We start from the raw sequence: 18,482 nt of genomic DNA on the forward strand, positions 1-18,482 counted from the left end.
CCACAATAGCCTTAGGTCACCTTCACACACACAGTAAATTTTTCTCAAGATACTTCACTGTGCATAAAGAATTGTGTTAACCGATTAATTGTTGCCAAGCTAATGATAATAGCAGAATGTGATTCTAGTCATTAAATACGAAGATTTAAGCTGCTGTTTGCGACTGCAGTCCCTTTGTTCATACTTTAGTAATCTGTGTGATGTTATATGACAAATTTTATAAATCTGATTTCATGTGGTCATGCAGCAGGCTTTTTCTGAACAGAGAGAAAGCATACTGTTCTCAAAGGAAAACACAATTAATGGACTTTAGAGATGATTGTCATGTTTTATTGCCCTAATGTTGTGAAAAGACTAAGGAGGGACTTAAATTTGGATTTGGATTTGGGACTCTCATAACGGCTAAAGGCTACATTGCCCACTACCAGCTTTACAGACCCAAATCTCCGCCCACACTGTCAGGTGTTCAGTTACATTGGAGTTTACATAGGAAGAACAATGTATGGAATAAAAAAGACCAAATCTCTGGTTCTGTTGCATCAAATTTAAGAATTATTTTTTTTAAACTGTCCATCAGGGTCTACCTGTGTTAAAGCAGCGCAATACTAAATTGGTGAAATATTCTTTTAGGATCTCTCATTTGCACTGTATTTGGTAGGTAAGCTGAACGGTGTCAAGCAGTTGCTGCGCTGAGTTAAAAAATGTATCGGTCTTCATATCATAATTAAATTTGTGATTTAATACGCTATTGATGCAAAAAGTAAAACTGTTTTAATTAAGAATACAATGGGCTCTGACACTAAAAATAACAGAAATTCTGCGATTAAAGTAATCATTTGACAGCCTAAATTTAGAAGTAATTACTGAAAGATATTTTTCACAAAATGGTGGACTGATCTTGCAGTTCTCTGCCTATTAATAACACTTGAGGCAGAAATTATGTGTATAACGCAATTTAACTTGAATGGTGCACGAAAGATCTATTCATGCTCCTAAATTGAGAACCACATTAAGTGCATCATCACGTTATTTGGCTAATTCAAGAAGCAAAGCAGCCCTCAAAACATATCAGAAAAGCACAATGCCTAAAGCAGAAACTGTGCTTCATGTTTGATGTTTCTCTGAGGCTGAAATGCACTCGAAGTATCTGATGCTTCCCAGATGCTGTGACAGGTATCAGAAGAAGTTAGTTTGATGACCATTACTCATGCTAGAATTAGACTTGGTAAGCAGCTGACACTAATGTTAGCAGGGCTGCTGGTGGGTGGATACAGTTCTATGGTTTGGGATTGCAATGCCTGCATACTTGAACATGCACACCACACATACACACACATGCAAAACACACACACACACATGCACAACACACACACGCACACAAACACAAACACATGCACTACTGGTGGACAATTAGGCTGTGTTTATAGATAAAGCTAGAGTGTATTGTAGGCTGACTGCCAGTAGTTCATAGAGAGCATGCGAGCAGGTGACATTCAAACACAACACAGACTGAAACAACAGACAGCCACGTCCTCATACAGATGGGTAAAATGCATTTTTCAAGTAAATTATGATATTTTCAATAATATGATTCATGAAATAATGCTGCAAGCCTTCGGTTCCTTTCTACACCTGCACTTTCCATTTTGGTCTGTGTGTATTTGTGTAGAGTGTGTGCATGTACACAATCTGTTCTTGTATGTGTGTGAGGATGTACTGGACAGAACATCGAGTCCTACTATTTTTACACCCCTGTTGAAACTAACTGTACTCATCTCCAGCAGTTAGGTGGTGACTCATGGCGGCTTTGAAGTGACATGTTGACATGAAAAAGGTTGAAATAATCACTGAACCCAACTGAACAGGACATTTATTAAGTTTCCTACTCATGTTCATTTAAAATGCTGTGTAATTTAATTATGAATACTCTGCAAGTTTTGATATTTAGATTGACAGCAATGGAGTTGCTAGTACTGCCAAGCCCACTGTGAATCAACACTTTGTTCTGCAGCACTTTTACTTCGTTGTTTTGGTTTTCAGTATAACTGGGTCATAATGGTAATCTAACATACAAAATGCTAACATGTTACCATGCTCAACGTAGAGTTGAAATGTAGTTGAGGTTGACAAAGTACAGGATAGAGTAACGAAAGGTGAGAAAAGTCTAAAAATGTAGAGTTGAGCCAGGCAAGGTGAGTTTGTGTGTGATACTCTGTGCAGAAAATAAAACTTTTTAAATTTTGGTGATAACATGTTCATTTCTCTAGCACCAGCCTCAGGCCAAACTTTACATTCTTTGCCCAGTTAGGGGTAACAATATAAGAAAATAAAGTTGTATGATTCTCATCTGTCTTGTGTATTGGTTTTCTGATGTGTAATAACCATTACACCCACACAAGTTTGCTGGTGTGGCTATTATTGCAGGAGTTGTTGTAAGTGGATCAAAGTGGAAACATGCTTATCTTGAACAGAATGATGTTCTCCAATATACATGTTACTCTAACGTTAATATAATAAAAAATATCATATAAAAAGCATGTATATTCCTGATATTTACAGTACAATATGTCAAGAAATGTATTTAGCGGTTAACACACAAACACACACACGCACAGGTACAAACATACGCTACAGTATTCCTTTCTTTGAAATGAAAAGAGGCATTTCCAGCATGCAGTATTCATTCTCTTATTGTGTGAAGCACAGACAGCTGCCTCCATCTGCTGTTCCAATGTAAACTGTGGAGATGAGAGGGAAGAAGTAGGGGAAGAAGAGTGAATTAGGGCACATAAATAATACCATCTATGAAGACGTTGTGATACACTTCCCCCACCTACACCCATCTCTAATTCCTCTCCCTCCATCTCCATACATCCCCGCAGGATAGCGCCACTATGCAGTTCTGTGCCAACAAGCTGGATAAGAAGGACTTCTTTGGCAAGTCAGATCCTTTCATGGTCTTCTACAGAAGCAACGAGGACGGAACGTGAGTGCTTAATGTAGTTTTTGTTTTGTTTTGAATGAAGCAGCAGGTTTTTGAGGAAGCAGACTTTGTGGGACACACATAATCCACTGGGATGTAGAGGTGGAGTAATTTCTATTAAAAGCACCAAAGTTGCTGCATCTTGTGCTAGTAAAGATTTCCATTGTCCATGGTAAAAGAGTACACTGTTGTAAAAGGTTACACTAACAATAAAAAAGTCAACAACAAAAGCAAATAGAACATCACACACACACACACACACACACACACATAAATACATACATATATATATACACATACATACATACATACATACAGTATATACATATACATATGTATAGAGAGGCTTCATCAAGTGCTTTGTTTGAAACTAGAATCTATACAGTGTGAGAGGAGAGCTGCTGCAGTGGTTACTGAGGCATACACAAGAGGGAAGCGACCTGTTCACAGCGCAACCAAAACTCCCATGATTACGCCTTACATAAATGACTCCAGGAGAGCAAATAGGCAAGGCAGGCAATTAATGTGAAAAGCATAAAAGCAGCAGAAAAGAAAAACATTATCTGCATTTTCCAACAACAGGAAAAACAGGAAAAACACTGTCAGTTTCTGAGGGAATTCACATAAGGGATGCATAACACTCTCCCATCTCCTCACGCTTTCCCAGAGTGCTGTTCAGCCTCCCAAGGGGCTCTCCAGTTGCGTCAGCGTCAGCCCAATCTAGCTAGGAATGCTTTAGCAAGTGCTTTGTTAGTCGTCTTGCAGCTTTTCTCAGTATTTTTTTTCATACATAACAGGATGGGAAATGGATCCCCACAGAGGTGCTAGAAGAATCTTCTTGATGCCAGAGTGGGGTACAAATTAGAGTGTTGTGTGGATAAAGGACTCACAAGGTTTTAAAAGGCTTGAGGCACTTATTGGAGCACAAGTAATCCAAGGCTTTGGGTATGTGGCTCTGCTCTGCAAAACATTTCAGATATCAGAGAAACCCATTTGCATATCATTGTCACACTTGTGGTCAAGGGAAAAATTTTTAAAACCACAGTGAAATATTAAATTGTTCTCTGTGATCTAAAACACAATACAGCTGGGATACAGGCCAGGCTGCAAACAAAGCTGGGTACAGCCCTGTTTAAAGCATCTCTCCTGTCACTGTAGGATTTGACATCGTCTCTCCTGTTGCCTCCATCTCTTCAGTTGCATGGTCGCACGCTCCTCCCTTCATCTGCATATTTATCTCTCTCGTTCCTAGTTTGTATAATTTACAAATAATAATCAATTTTCTTTCTCTGCCTCTTTTGTTTAATGTCCTCCTGCTCTTCTAGGTTTACTATCTGCCATAAAACAGAGGTGGTGAAAAACACATTAAATCCAGTGTGGCAGCCTTTCACCATCCCAGTACGAGCGCTCTGCAACGGAGACTACGACAGGTACAATGCAACCCCCCCTGTTGTTCGCACTTTCTGATCCCCACAGCTGCTATTTATCCTTTCACTGCTGCACTTGACTCCATACAGCCCCTCTCTTTCCACCCCATCACACACACACATACATACTCTGAATAGTCAATGTTGGCTCCATTGACATCCTCTGCCTTCATTGATTTCTTTTGGCTCAATCTATTGACTGCCTTAATGGCTCTGACTCACAAACAGTGTACTGATGACAGCCATTACTACAACCTGAGTGTCATTGCGTTTAACCAGCAGAAATCAATAGCAGTTCAGCATGCTGCAGTGTTAAGCCTCTAATTTTTTCCTACTGTCACATTATTTAAAAAAAGCTGTGTGCTTAGGACATCCCTCAGTATTGATCTTTGCTAGAGCAGCACAGGTCTGGCACAATAAGCTTCTTCTAATCTCTTCTGAACTCCTTGTGGTGATCCTGTTATCAACACGTCTGTCTTCAGAGAAAATCCCTGAGCGATATAAATGTATAAATTTATCTTAAATTTAGATACAATGGTTGTCTAATCATACCTTAACAACCGTAACCAGGCAGACTTTCTGTATATGTTAAAGCCATGTCCATGGGGCTGTAGTCCCAAATATGAGGATTTGATGATTTTGTCACACATTATAGTCAAATCAATGTCTGGACTGGTTTTCTGAAAAAACAAGACATCTGAAGATGTCACCTTGATCTGTGGGAAATTATAACACTCATTTTCAGAGCAGAGCGATGTGTGGCTGTGCACAGGGCCAGCAATGTATTACGCCACCTTGTGATTCACTCAGTTGAGCTGTGGCTGCGGCGCAATACAATGCGCTCCATAGGTGCGCTTGTGTGTAGGAATACGGTAATTCAGCGGTTGAAAAAATGTAGTGCCAAAGGAAAGTGCTGCTTTGAAGATAAACCGCTGAAAATATTTTAAATTAAGTTTCAGTGGAAATTGGATTGTTTCAGTGGGCATTCTTTAAAAAAGTGTCTAAAACATATTTTTTCTGCTGGGCCTGTGCACAGCCACACATCGCTCTGCTGGTGTGCCGGTGCTCGGTCCTCTCCTCTCCCCGTAACTGGCAGCGGGCTGATCTGAACCTACTGCACGAAAAACACTGACTATGCATGACTACCTCATAAAACCCCAGGTCAAATAACCCAAATTATCCCTTTAAGATACTAGGACTAACTATCACTTACGATATGAGAATTAATACTGCTGGTTTATTTCAGTTTCTACCTGAGTAAGTGCTAAAGATGCTAAATTTCTGCCTGGGACCTGCTCACCTTAGCCTCAGTCTTTTAGCATATGTATCTGTCAAGTGCAAGACAGCTTTTTCATCTTACAATGGCTCAGCTGGGAACATTAAAAAGTCAGCCAGAGACATTAGCATTTTCAACCAACTCATAAAGGTATTTCATTATTTATTATCAGTTGATGCAACCAAAAACAAAACAATATTTAAAAAATGATACGATAAATAGTAAATCAATGTGTGAATGCATAATTAAAAAAATATTTTGACTACTAATTTGATTTTTTTATTACGCTTTGTTTTTGCCCTCTGGCCATATAAACACAGGAGTATATGCTTAATATCTAAAATAATAACAGGTTGCTCTTCTCAGCGGGCCCGTGATTAATGTAGACATGTTGTGTCAGAGTGGATGGGAATGAATTTTTCTCCCAGTTTATCTGCCTGCCTCTAATTTAAAAGACAGTGCTGGAAAAACAGGACAAATCATGAAGGAGCTGTGAGGGAAGATGAAAAAGGAGTGACAGACAGATTTCTTTTGTTGGAGAAAATATTTCATGTGACATACTGTATCATTTTCTGTCTCTCCTTTTTTTGTTCTCTCTCTCTCTCTCTCTCTCTCTCAAAGACGTCTATCCTGTGTTGTTTGTGTGGACTCAAAGTAGTAAGAATGAAGAGTACCTGGCGTGTGTGTGTGTGTGTATGTGTGTGTGTGTGTGTGTTGTGTGTGTGTGTGTGTGTGTGTGTTGAGAAAACTGAGATCGATCCCAAACAGACAGACAGACAGATAGACGGATAGGGATGGAGCTACTGATGGGGTTGCCTCGAGAAGTGTTTTGATACTTGGGAAATATGAGGTGAAACTGTGTGACCCAGACGATCACACATGAGCCCAAGAAGGGGTCACTACCCTGTCAGAGCCAATCATACACAAGGGACTGAGCTGGGCATCAAAGGCATTCCCAAAATGAGCCTGTGCCATGCAAAAATGCGCACACACAAAGCAAGAGCGAGAGAGTGGGGGGGGGGAGTATAATGAAATGTGACAAGCCACAAGCTGAAACAGCCTAAAATGCTGCAAGACTTGAAATATCACCAAGACAGCGCTATAAACAGGTTATATACTGGTGCGTGGGTGAGGAGTAAACTTTGTGTGTCAGTGTTTGCTTGTTTTTTGTGTCCATATTTCTATGAGGTGGGAGTGGGAAGGTCCGTCTGTCTTGTTAATTATATAGTTCTTCCCACTAATAAATTATTTTATTCAAACCTCTGTGATGGTAAATTATCATCATGCAACAAACACAGCTCTTAGGGCTGTCAATGCTTTTGATCTATATAATTACTGTTTACATCCATCAAGGGAATTAAAGCTTCCAGTGATTTTGAAAGTGCTAATGTAGTGCCCATAAAAAAATTAGCTGAATCATTTCACACTAATTTCCATTACATGTATTAAAAGTTTATAATGAAACAGGGAACACTTTCAGTTTGTTGATTAAAAGAAGTGCTCAACCACTATTGCCTTGATTAGAGTCTGTAACAACTGGTAAACCACAAGGAAAAAGACTCAATAGTATGAGTCAAGCACCTGTCACAAGGTTACAAAAAAAAAGAAAATCAATGTCTTTCCTTTCAAAATAGGGAGTCAGAGGTGCAGGCAAACAAAAGGATCAGTCAAAGCTGAGGTCAAAGGGAACTAGCAAAGAACAGTAAACCAGGAATACTGAAGGAAGGGGAAAACAATGAGACACAAGTAAACCAATCAGGGTGGAGCAGACAATCAAAGTGGTGGGAAATACACAATGGCAGGAAGTGGAGATCTGAAACAAGAGAAGAGGTAAGTGAAACAAAAATAAGACGGGAAATACTGCAATAATGAAAAAATAAAGAAAACATGACCTAGGAAACTGGGCTGGTCATGAAAGAGTCTGCCAGTGCGGGCTGACCTGAACTCAATGACTGAACACAGCATTAGATAGAGACCACTATGAGAGATGATTGTTTTCTTTAGCCCTTTTGCTGCACTGTGGGACCCAAAGAGCTCTTGTCAAGGGCTGACTCCAAACGTCCGCCCTCCAGACGTGCAGGCTGAGCCCTCAAAGACTCCTGTCATACGTCTTGTGACATGCTCACCATGATCACATCAAGTCTGTGGGTGCTGAACACCAAAGTAAAAAATGCACTATGAGACATGACTTAAGACTTTGATTGTTTCCATGGTGCTTTCTTGAAATGTCAGACCCTTTAAGTAGTTTTCTGAACAGTTCTTAATGTTATGGATATTGGTTTATATACATCGTATCAGGGATATGATTGGTATGTGTGGTAAAATTTTCCCTTTACATGTGATGTCTAACGCTGCTAATGTTCATATTATATTCACATTAAACCCTCAACTGAGGATCCTCATGAAAACCAACCGGTGCCTGTCTTACTTTGCAGGTTGTAACAAACAAACCCAAATTATTCAGCAAAGTCTCCCTGGAAGTCAACATGAGGGACTTTGTAGATTTAGAGTGCATGACACTTGCAGGGGAAGCGGGAAAGTCTGGACATTTGGGTTCAGCCCAGAACTCACTGGAGGCAATCGACCAAACTTCAGTTTCTATCCAAATTTGACCAAATTTCCAGAAAATCATGCACATTTTCCATCGAGATAAGTTATTCTCCAATCCAGTGCCATTAAACAATTGCAGAAGAAGAGGGTGCAACAAGATTACATAACTGAAAGACCTTCAGTCATATCTCAAACGGTGGAAAACATGAGTAAAAAAACAGCATTTATGTTTGTTTCGTGTGTTAATTTGAGGATATTACAGTCTCCTCATCATTCCACACAGATGTGATCTTTTTGTCTGTTTTAGTCTCTCCAGTTGAGCAGAAACGTCAGTGGATATTTAAGTCACATATACTTCATCATTTATTCGGTCAGTCTGTTTCCATTTCACTTGGTTGCATTTTGTTTTTATTGATATGATACGACGTTTCCACCTCAGCCAAGCGTAAAAACTTTGTGATGTTACGACTTCCAAATTTCTAGTGTTTCCTTTCAGAATTTGCATTCAGTTTTGTTTATTTGCAAATTGAAAATGCGCATAACATGGATGGATAATCTAATAGAGCTGTTTGGTCTCCTTACTTTACGTCTTGCTTCATATGAGCTCCAAGAAACAGTGAATTCTCTAGATTCTTTGTCTCAAACTGTCAGGTCTCAGTTTTTGAAATGGGACGTGTGCAGGACGATGACCTTGAATGGTAACGGTGGAGTCACACAAGGTGCAGCGTTAGGGTTAGGGTAGGAAACATCCCCATATTTATTGCTGGTGTATCCACATGGAAGGGTGGTGCTAGTTGCTCCAACTACACGTTATCTGTGTTGGCACTAACTCTCTCATTTCAAGGTGTTGAGGCTCTGTCTGTTGAGAGTACTATGTTGCACAAGTATTTCAGTGGATGAGCTACTGTTGATTTATTTTACTGTAATGAGATTTTTAAGTTTAAGTTTGGACATGTTTTTTTCCCTTTTGATGCACCAAAGGGGAAAAAGAAGAAACTTTAGCTACTTGAACAAAGGGCACTAAAGACTCGGCTTTTCTCCCATCAGACATCTCTTAAAGTAACAAAGGAACACGCAATGTGTCTGCTAAAAGAGATGATGCATACTTTCCACCGATTGCATGACATTTCTCTCTTGAACCAGACAAATAAGGACTGCTATGTAGGCAGTTGAACAATACTGCTGCACTCTAGTCCTCCTGCTTGAACAAAGTGCCATTTACTTTGATAGGTTTTAAATGTGAGATCAATTTTAAACTTGATTTTGTTCTTTTTTTAAATACTTACATCACAGTGCACTTCACTTGCCGACAGTCTGCCCTGTCCATTTATACACTCACAGACCTTCTCTAAGGCCAGTGTGGTGTTGCATATTCATTTTTGTGTGTGGTGTAAAGAACTGTTCACAAACACTGGCACATGTGTCCAAACCTATATATATATATATATACAGTATATATATATATATCTTGTTTGTTGAAATCTTTAACTCACTTCTTCTCTTTAGGGATGAGTCCTCAGAATCAAATTGCACAGCTATCATGCAGAATTGCCCGTTTCACACAGCACTTGGTTTGTTTTCTAAAACATGTGCTTTTCACAACTGTAACATCTACTACAATGTGCAGCAGCTGCACTGTAAAAAAGACTAACACTGGACTCTGCAATTCACCATAAAATCGGTCAAAAGAGCTGCTTGTGGGAAACAATACTTCCCAGATCTGATTCATCTCCAAAGGCTATCTGTTTTAGTCAGACCTGTTGTTAAACACCACCACCTTCCAACTTTGTTGTCTGGTGTCAGGGTGGCCCTTTGATTAGGCAGACTGTCCTTCAAGTGACAGGATCCAGTTGAATCCCTGGTGACAGCAGACTACATTTTGGCAAAGCAGAGGAAAGTAAAAGGGAAAGACAAAGTAGGGAAAGTAATAGGAGAGGAGGCGACAAGCAGCGAGGAGAAATGAAGGAGAAGAGAATAACAGATAACAGGCAGCAGAGCTAAGCACACTTGCAGTGTAACAGAAGGAAAAAAACATAAATCCAATACGTCAAAGGCCCTGTTCCAGATGAGTAAGTAAAGGAGAAGAGTGAATGTGAAGCTAGAGGAGTGGAGAATGGAAGGTTCTTCCAAGTTGTTGTGTTCTGCTCAACATTTGACGTGTGGGCAAATTTAAAATACTTTTAATCTATAATCCGTCACAGCTCCTATATATTGTGTTTTCCTCTCTGTAGGTGGCAACTCTGTAATGGTGTAAAGGTGTAATGTGTAAGATTGTGCTATTTGCTCCATATCCATAGGGGGCAGCATTTCACCTCTTCGCCCCTGTCCAGTTAATCATATTGTTGTTTTCCCCATGTTCCTTATTATTTATAATTTATATGTGCATTTATTGTTGATAATTAAAATTGTTGATAGCAGAGAAACAAATTATGAGTACTTGTAATACAAACAGTATGTTTTTATTTACCTATAAAAATATGAAGGGGAGACTGCATGATAAGGGAGAATGAGGTTTATTGCCAGGTAGGTTTTTACTTACAAGATATTTGGCTTTGTGTTTGGTGCAGTATACAATAAACATATGAACAGGAAATAACAATAAAAAGGTAAAATACTGCAACAGTCAAAAAGATAAAAATACATAGATACACATATTGAAAAAAAACTATGTACAAAAGTGTTGACAAAGCTCCTGCTGAGCAGGATGTGCAAAAGATCACAGTATAGAAAATATCTGTTATGTGCGGGATAATGCTCCAACGTGTTACTGTAATGTGGTTGTTGATGGTTGATGAGGCCAGACGCAGAAGAAAAGGCAGGTGCTGGTCCATCACTGTCTGATACAGACAAACGTGATAAGAAAATTAGTTTAGATCATACAAGTTCTTCATATTCAAGCATGTTAGATCTGTTGTGTGTGTATAATAAATAGTAAGGATAGATTTGAATATGCTAAAATAAATACAGTATTAGGCAGCGGATCCTGAACCTGCTGTTTCTGGATCAAAGAGTCTCTTTATCTTACTTGTAAAAAAAAGTTATTGACGCATCTATCTGGACAACAGCCGCAGGAACAGGTTAAGTTCTACTAAATCGCTGTTGAAGTGTTTGTTGGTACGGTTTGTTCTTTTGCAGTGATGGTACTTTTTGCTACAGACCAACGTAGCAATGTTAGTCTAAAAGAAAAGTTATGAGCTCGGCATCCAACCGCATCTCGTGTTTTCTTTGCCGTTGAACCTGGTTTCTTGTTGGAGCGGTCCTTCGGGATGGAGATAAAAATCGCTTCCTAGGCACTTCAGCCAAATCTGCGTTTCTGTGATGTTAGTTGGGAGTTTTTTTTGTCGGGAGCTGTAGTGTAACTTCAAGCTCTGGAGGAAGCTCTTATTCTTTGTGGGACTGAGAGCAGACTGTACGCTACACTGACTCACACAGCATCTAGTGTAATAAAGTGGTATTACAACAAGGCCCGGGATGCAGCTAACTGGTTAGCAGGCTCATTTCAGTAGATATCTCTGAAATACAGTAGAGGAAGGTCTTGGTCATGACATCATCACTGTGGCTCTTTCACATACTATTGATAGTGTTGTTGTTTTTTTGAACATTTTAAACTAAAATTATGGCCAGATCTTACGCATTACACCTTTAAGGTATATATTTTAATGGTGATAATTCATTAAAAACATCACAAGAACCAATTCTCCTCATTAACATGGTAGCCTTACTCAAACACAGTTTATTTTGGTGCCTGGCAAAAGATCACAGCCAGATCTGTGTAATTGGAGCTGAAGGATTGTTCAGTGTCAAATGCAGTCTCCTTTTTCCCCTAAATTATATGCGCCTCCATTACTGAAGATGAGTCATGTTCATTAAAGGTGCCTCTGAATAGTAGCTGAAGATATCTGTGGCAGATTAGTTTTGGAGTGTATATTGTTCTGAGAGTTCAAGGAGCCACTCAAGGATCTGAGCACCTGAGTCCTTTGATGCAGCTGTAAGTTAGGATACAAAGATTTGAAATAAAATGGTGGTAAATGCTCTCAGTCGACATGATGACAGCTTCCAGGTCCTTCATTTTAGTAGCATGGCGGTACACTGAAACTGCACCATTTACATCCAGCACTAAATTTCGTTTCTGCAGATTGATCTAGGGAAAGGACGGCTGAATCTTCTCTCTGACTTTTCCTCCTTTTATTCTGCTATCTCTTTCTCCATCTGTCTTAACTCCACCCATTCCCTTTATTTTGCCATGCTGGATGAGACGCATCATGTTTCTACCACCTAGGTGACAGGCACATTTTCTCTCGCTCACAGCCTTGAAGATAACCTCAAAAGAACAAACTGTCACCAAGGAACGACAGGGGCCAGGTGGCAGCGAGGAAGTTGGGCTTATTTCAGGCATCTTTCAATTCCTCAGTGACAGAAAAGAGTCTCTGATGTGCCGCTTGCTTTTATTTTCTTTGGATCTGGGCTGGTGTCAGTTCTTGTGTAAGACGAAGTGGGGGAGAGAGGGGAGACATGGGGGTGAGATCAATGTGACTCAGGAATGAAAGTGCCAAAAACTTTCTTTTTTTTCTCTCTCTCTCTTCACTCTGCAGGGACGTTGTTTCTGCTGCATTTGTGTAAAATGTCGTCAGTGTGTCTTTTTTTTTCTGATGTTTCTTTTAAATGTTGGAAGTTAACATGTGCTGCAGTTTTCAAGTGGGAGGGAGTACTTTATGCAAGTTGACTTTTTCTCTTGCACAATGCAACTTTGTTGTATCCCACGTTTAAAACAAAGTGACATCAATTTTAATAGATTTTGGGGTTCCCTTAGCACTATTTCAAAACACGTATTTTCTGCTTTTAAGTGAAATAATATCAATAGATTTTTTTTGTTGTGATTTTGATTTTGATTAAGATACACTCTCATCCAGTCAGCCAGTCATTAATACAGGAAAACGTGATACTTTTTCCCTGTAGGGCTCATGTGATGAGCCTTGTCTCTTTAGCTGGGAAAACTCCAAGGCTTTAGCAGCTGACATGAAACAGCAGTACACACCTGTTGTTTCTGTCTCCTGTCCTTGTTAATTACAAAAGCCTGAGTGACGCTAATGAAGTTGTTGCTGAGAAGTTATTTTTTCTGCACAGTGAAGACACTATAGCTCCTGTTCAGACATTCCCAAAATCATCTGACAGTTACGTGTTGGCGATGTGGTTCAAAAGGTACAGGTGTCATTTTTTCCCAAAAGTAATCCTTTCTTTTAAGACACTCTACATGTACCGTTTTTGCAGATACTGTGTTAATCAATTTTGCAGAATGTTTAAAAAGCACCCTGAGGAGTTTTCGATTTCTTCTAATTTAAAAGTTAGATCACTGAAATACTGCAGTGATTAAGTTAGGTCGTGGTAAACACAGCAAACATTGAAAACTGAAGGAAGATTGTTTGCCAAGCATGCTCCTTTAAAATTTAACCCGACTGTGGTTGGTGTGTTTTATTTCCAGAACAATCAAGGTGGAGGTGTATGACTGGGATAGGGATGGCAGGTGAGTGTGACTGCCAAAGCGTGGCACCACTGATATTGAGGAATACAGTTGAGGAATGGTTAAGATACAATTTGAAATGCAATTCAAGAGCTACATTTAACTCAAAAGTAACTTGAGTTAAAGGCAAAACTTTTTCATAAACATTCACCCAAAAAAAAGGCATGATTTCCTGTCACGAATTTCAATCTTGTCCTGTTATTTACACCTGATATTTTATGTACTCACTGGTGTTTCTCCGCCTTTATTCCTTATGGCAGCCATGACTTCATTGGGGATTTTACGACCAGCTACCGAGAGCTAGCTCGAGGGCAGAGCCAGTTCAATGTATACGAGGTGAGTAATTCCAACGTTTTCCCAGTTGAAAACCGTGTCTGTTGGCTCCTGAGATCTGGATGTCTTGGATCCCATTTCTGACACAAGTGACATTTCTATCTCTGACATCACTGTTGCACTGTTTCCCATTACTCTAGCAAATTCCTGTCCATATCTACCTCCGGCCCCTGCAGCAAACAAATGCATTTGTCCAACAGTTACAAAATAAGTTTTTCCATACATTCCTAATTCAGTTTTTAAAAGGGCATTCGTATAGCGCAGTGTCAGGAATGCCTCGACCACCTTCCCCCGAGCAGCTATTTCTTCTTCCTTGTTTTTCTTTTCAAAATCCAAGATTTATTTTGCTTCTGCAATCACCTGGATGCTGCCACACATAGAAATGGAGCTATTAGCAGCAGCGTGAAACAGGATTAATAGCAGAACAATCCAGGGATTTAGAACGATCATAGCTATTTCTCAATACTTCTCATGGGATAGCTTACTGTGTCTCTTAATAGCATACAATACGGCTCTGTATGCAAATTACAAACACAACTCCTTTAAATGTCTCACCCTAGATTCCAAGGTTGACTGGCAAGGTTTGAAAATTTATTTATTATTTATCGAAATCACTATTTAATTTGTCCAGAAGAATTTATTTTGTAAATCTATGAGGGAATGTAACAGAGTGCTCTGGTCACAACTGAAAATAAATCCAGTTGAAAGTCAAAATATTAGCAAAAAGGAGGACATGTCAATACTTTCATGCCCCTGTGGTTTGGTGGCCTTCAGCTGAAGGACAAATACCTGTCTTTTGGATGTCAGCTCCATTATATGCTACTCTTGATTCCTCTCTACCTCCCAGTGAGACTGAAAGGCCCTTTAGTTTTTGCATCAGCAGATTGTTCAGTGTGTCAGACAAATTGCCATCCCTCCATGTTAAATTAGGGGCTGTCACTTTCATGCCCAGCAGCCATAGAGAATCAAGGTAATGAGCTGAGACGTCTTTGGTCTCCAAATTGACATTTCTCTCTTGTTCTGGAGCCGATACAATACCGGGGAAGTAAATATAAGTCGTGCACCTTAAGCCTGCCTCACCCATCGATTCTTTGTAGCCTGAGATTCATGTTTGAATTTCCAAACTTCTTCAGTTTAATACAGTGATTGAAGAAAGTTTCCATATTATGTGTTTATAAATCTTACATGAGCTACACTTTCCCATAATACCCATCTGTTCCTTCGTGAGCACACATCCTTTTTCAATTTCTTTTCTTGATATTTTTTTTCCCATTAATTGCATACAAACCCACAAACCCACAAATTACATACATCTGCTTGATGGCATGTACTTCTCATACCGCCCACATACACCCCTTTCATTACATTTGTTGCACCCAGTTGGAAAGGAATTATATAAAGTACAGGGTTTGCATGTGTGTAAAAAGCGGTGAGATAAGTCAGGGAAATTCAGTTTTAACACATGTAAAAATACATCGTTACCAGCCAAATCCTGCAAGCAAAACAGTACAGGGAGTCCTACAATTATGGGCTACAAATGTAATATTTGGTTGGAAAGGTTCGGCGGTTGTATATAAAGCATAAAATGAACTGTAAACATATGCCTAAAACCAAAGCATTAAAGATATTTTGCACTGATTCTAGATTACATGTTCCCCTTGTTTATGTTTTAGGTTATTAATACCAAGAAGAAAATGAAGAAAAAGAAATATGTCAACTCTGGAACAGTGAGTATGGCTCCAGCAGCTAATCAGGACTGGCACTGTGCCTCTTCTCTGCTCCACACCTAGTTCCCTTCTGATAAATGATTCCTTCTTTAATTATCATGCAAGTCTTGGCTCCTTGGAAGAAGATGCCAATCTGTACTTTGTTCTGAAAGGAAAAGAAACAGATTTCCTCATTAATTCACATATCACACACCACTTAATTATACAGTTTGGTAAAAAACAAAAAAGAAGCTTTGTTGATTTAGTAGTTTTCAGATTCAGCTACAAGACAAGATTGTATTTATTAGTGGTTGCTGTGTATATATGCACTACCTGTGCACGCACTGTTGTATACTACACTATACGGTACTGTAAGTGGTGATGGAAGCTGTATACTTTGGGTTTTGAGAGGAATTGTGCAGAGATGTAGTTAGTAAAGAAAACTGGAAGCAGTAAAGTATGTAAGTGGGACAAAATGAAGGATGAAGGTGCTGCAGAACTTGAAGGACATAAGATCTGAGAGATCATAGTGGGCGACACCGAAAACCAATTGAGACACATATTTTCACACAACTTACCCAGCAGTGTGGGCATGTGCAAGTAATGCATACAAATGTGTCTTATCCTCTCTTCAAATTTGTCCTCTGGCGATGTGAATGAATCGATCATCAGAAAGCAGCTGCCTCACATCTTTTTACAGAGAGAGGCGTCAAGTGCTGAACCCAGTGGAGATGTGAAGTTTTTTCGGGGGATTTGAGAGGAAAACAACTGTGTTTAATCAAATCTCTCCTTGTCTTTAATTTCAGGTGACCCTGCTCTCGTTCTCAGTGGAGTCAGAGTTCACATTCTTAGATTACATCAAAGGAGGGTGAGTGGAAATGACTGTCGGCATACTTAAAGAAACCATTAATGGCCTCTTTACTTCCCTATATGACGCAATCCTGTTCAAACTAAATGTTGTGGTGAAACAGCTTGATGAGGTCAGATCAGTTAAGGGGAGAAATTATGTCCGGTTGAACAGGGCAAAATGGCAGGAATGCTTGAATAAAATAATGTGCGATAGTTTTATTAGTTTGATTTTATGTTCATGTCTACCTGTGCAGGATGAGGTCATCATTTAAAATACTACTTTAAAAGTACAGTGAGTTTATTACAACATTCCTGCTGCATCTGGAAACAATAGTGATGAGAGCTGGAAAAACTCAATCAATTTTGAAGTTAAGTTGCAGGCCATAAAACCAAAACAACGAGCTGAAAAACACTAAAACGTTAGGTGTTAATTGTCCATGTGTTTGTCATTACATGCGAACACTTTCACCTAACACCTAGCAATTTTAGCAACAACAAAAATATTGCAGTACAAAAGCACAAAAGCAATGGTGGTCAGAAGTACTGAAAATAACTGAAGTTGTAAAAAAGGAAATCATCCTTTAAAGGATTAATGACACATGCAAAACTATGATAGAAAGTCATCAATATGTTGGTGGTTAAAACTTGTATTAAAATGCATATATTTCTATCCTGTTATCTTCAATGTAATGGCACCACAAGAACAGTGCTCCGTTGCAGCCTTGTTAAACTGATGTAAAAGTTCATAGTAGAAGCCGTCTGTAGCATTAAAACGCCAAATATATTTTAAATGAGCGGGCTAAAACTGAACTGTCTTCAAAGAGGGAATCAGCCTTCTGACCTCAGTTTAGTTTAAGAGCGGGAGGTTGACATGTGAATATCAAGTATTTCTCAGGTGTGCCTTTCAGGCAAAGTTGGGTGGTGCTTTGACGTCCCCTGTCCCATCACAGCAGGTAGGCTGTCAGGGGTTTTCTGGGCTGTAGCAGGGCTGACAGGTGTGACAGGTTTCATTGAAAGTTCCTGGCTTTGGCTGATCTATGATATAATAACTTTAAGGTTTACTGCTGCCACTTCAGAAATATCCTCCTCATCAGCCTGCCCCCTAACATTAGTCCGGTACTTGCTGAATGACACATCAGAGAGCTGGTTCTTGCAAATGTGGAGGATGGATGAAAGTTAAAGAAGTCTGTCACATAAACTGTCTAAGCTGTTTGCTGCGTGAAAAAGGTGAAACGCCACATGTAAAAAATCATTTCTATGCTAGTTGTTAAAGCACTTTTCTGTAATATTTGGTATTACAGCTTTCATCATGATGAAAAGTGAACTCTGGCAGCTTTCATACAACCACTATAATCTATAAGAGGACAATGATAATTTGGCAGTTCAAATTGCTCAAAAGCATTTCACCTTAGTCTGCATTGAGGTAAAATGAAAAGTAGTCAGGCAGACAGTCAGAGTGTTGATTTTTCTCACTCTCAGTCTGCAGCACTGGGACAGTTCGGGAGCGAGGACTTAGAGGACAAGATATGCTTGAAACATAATGATAGGGGCCATCTCTCTACAATGATTATGGTTCAGTGCCCTTATATCTGGTTAATAATTTGACCATTACCTTTTGCCACCCTATTTGAATTAGGCTGAAGTGGTGTTATAAAAGGGAAAAGCTAAAATAGGAAAAAGCTGAGAATATTCTGTTCGGCCCAAAGAAATTTTAGTGAAATTGCTGAAAAAGTTGGTTTTGCCGACAAAGAAGCATAATAACTGCTGTGCTAGAAAGTAGGAAAAACCATGCCAAACAAAGACTGCCTCAATTTACAAGGGTTTAAAAGAGTGAGTCTGA

General features: G+C 39.4%; 1 protein-coding gene across 3 annotated transcripts in view; it reads left to right on the plus strand.

Moving 5' to 3' along the window:
* Nucleotides 1-18,482, plus strand: part of cpne5b (copine Vb) — a 122,843-nt gene that overhangs the window by 87,214 nt on the left and 17,147 nt on the right. For all 3 annotated transcript variants that reach the window (XM_056405238.1, XM_056405248.1, XM_056405255.1), the window contains 6 exons: nucleotides 2,883-2,986; nucleotides 4,309-4,413; nucleotides 13,716-13,757; nucleotides 14,015-14,090; nucleotides 15,761-15,814; nucleotides 16,600-16,661. In XM_056405238.1, the coding sequence (XP_056261213.1) occupies nucleotides 2,883-2,986; nucleotides 4,309-4,413; nucleotides 13,716-13,757; nucleotides 14,015-14,090; nucleotides 15,761-15,814; nucleotides 16,600-16,661 (443 nt within the window). The remainder of the gene's footprint in view (nucleotides 1-2,882; nucleotides 2,987-4,308; nucleotides 4,414-13,715; nucleotides 13,758-14,014; nucleotides 14,091-15,760; nucleotides 15,815-16,599; nucleotides 16,662-18,482) is intronic.

This window comes from Seriola aureovittata, chromosome 2 (assembly GCF_021018895.1).
Source record: "Seriola aureovittata isolate HTS-2021-v1 ecotype China chromosome 2, ASM2101889v1, whole genome shotgun sequence".
Classification (NCBI taxonomy): domain Eukaryota; kingdom Metazoa; phylum Chordata; class Actinopteri; order Carangiformes; family Carangidae; genus Seriola; species Seriola aureovittata.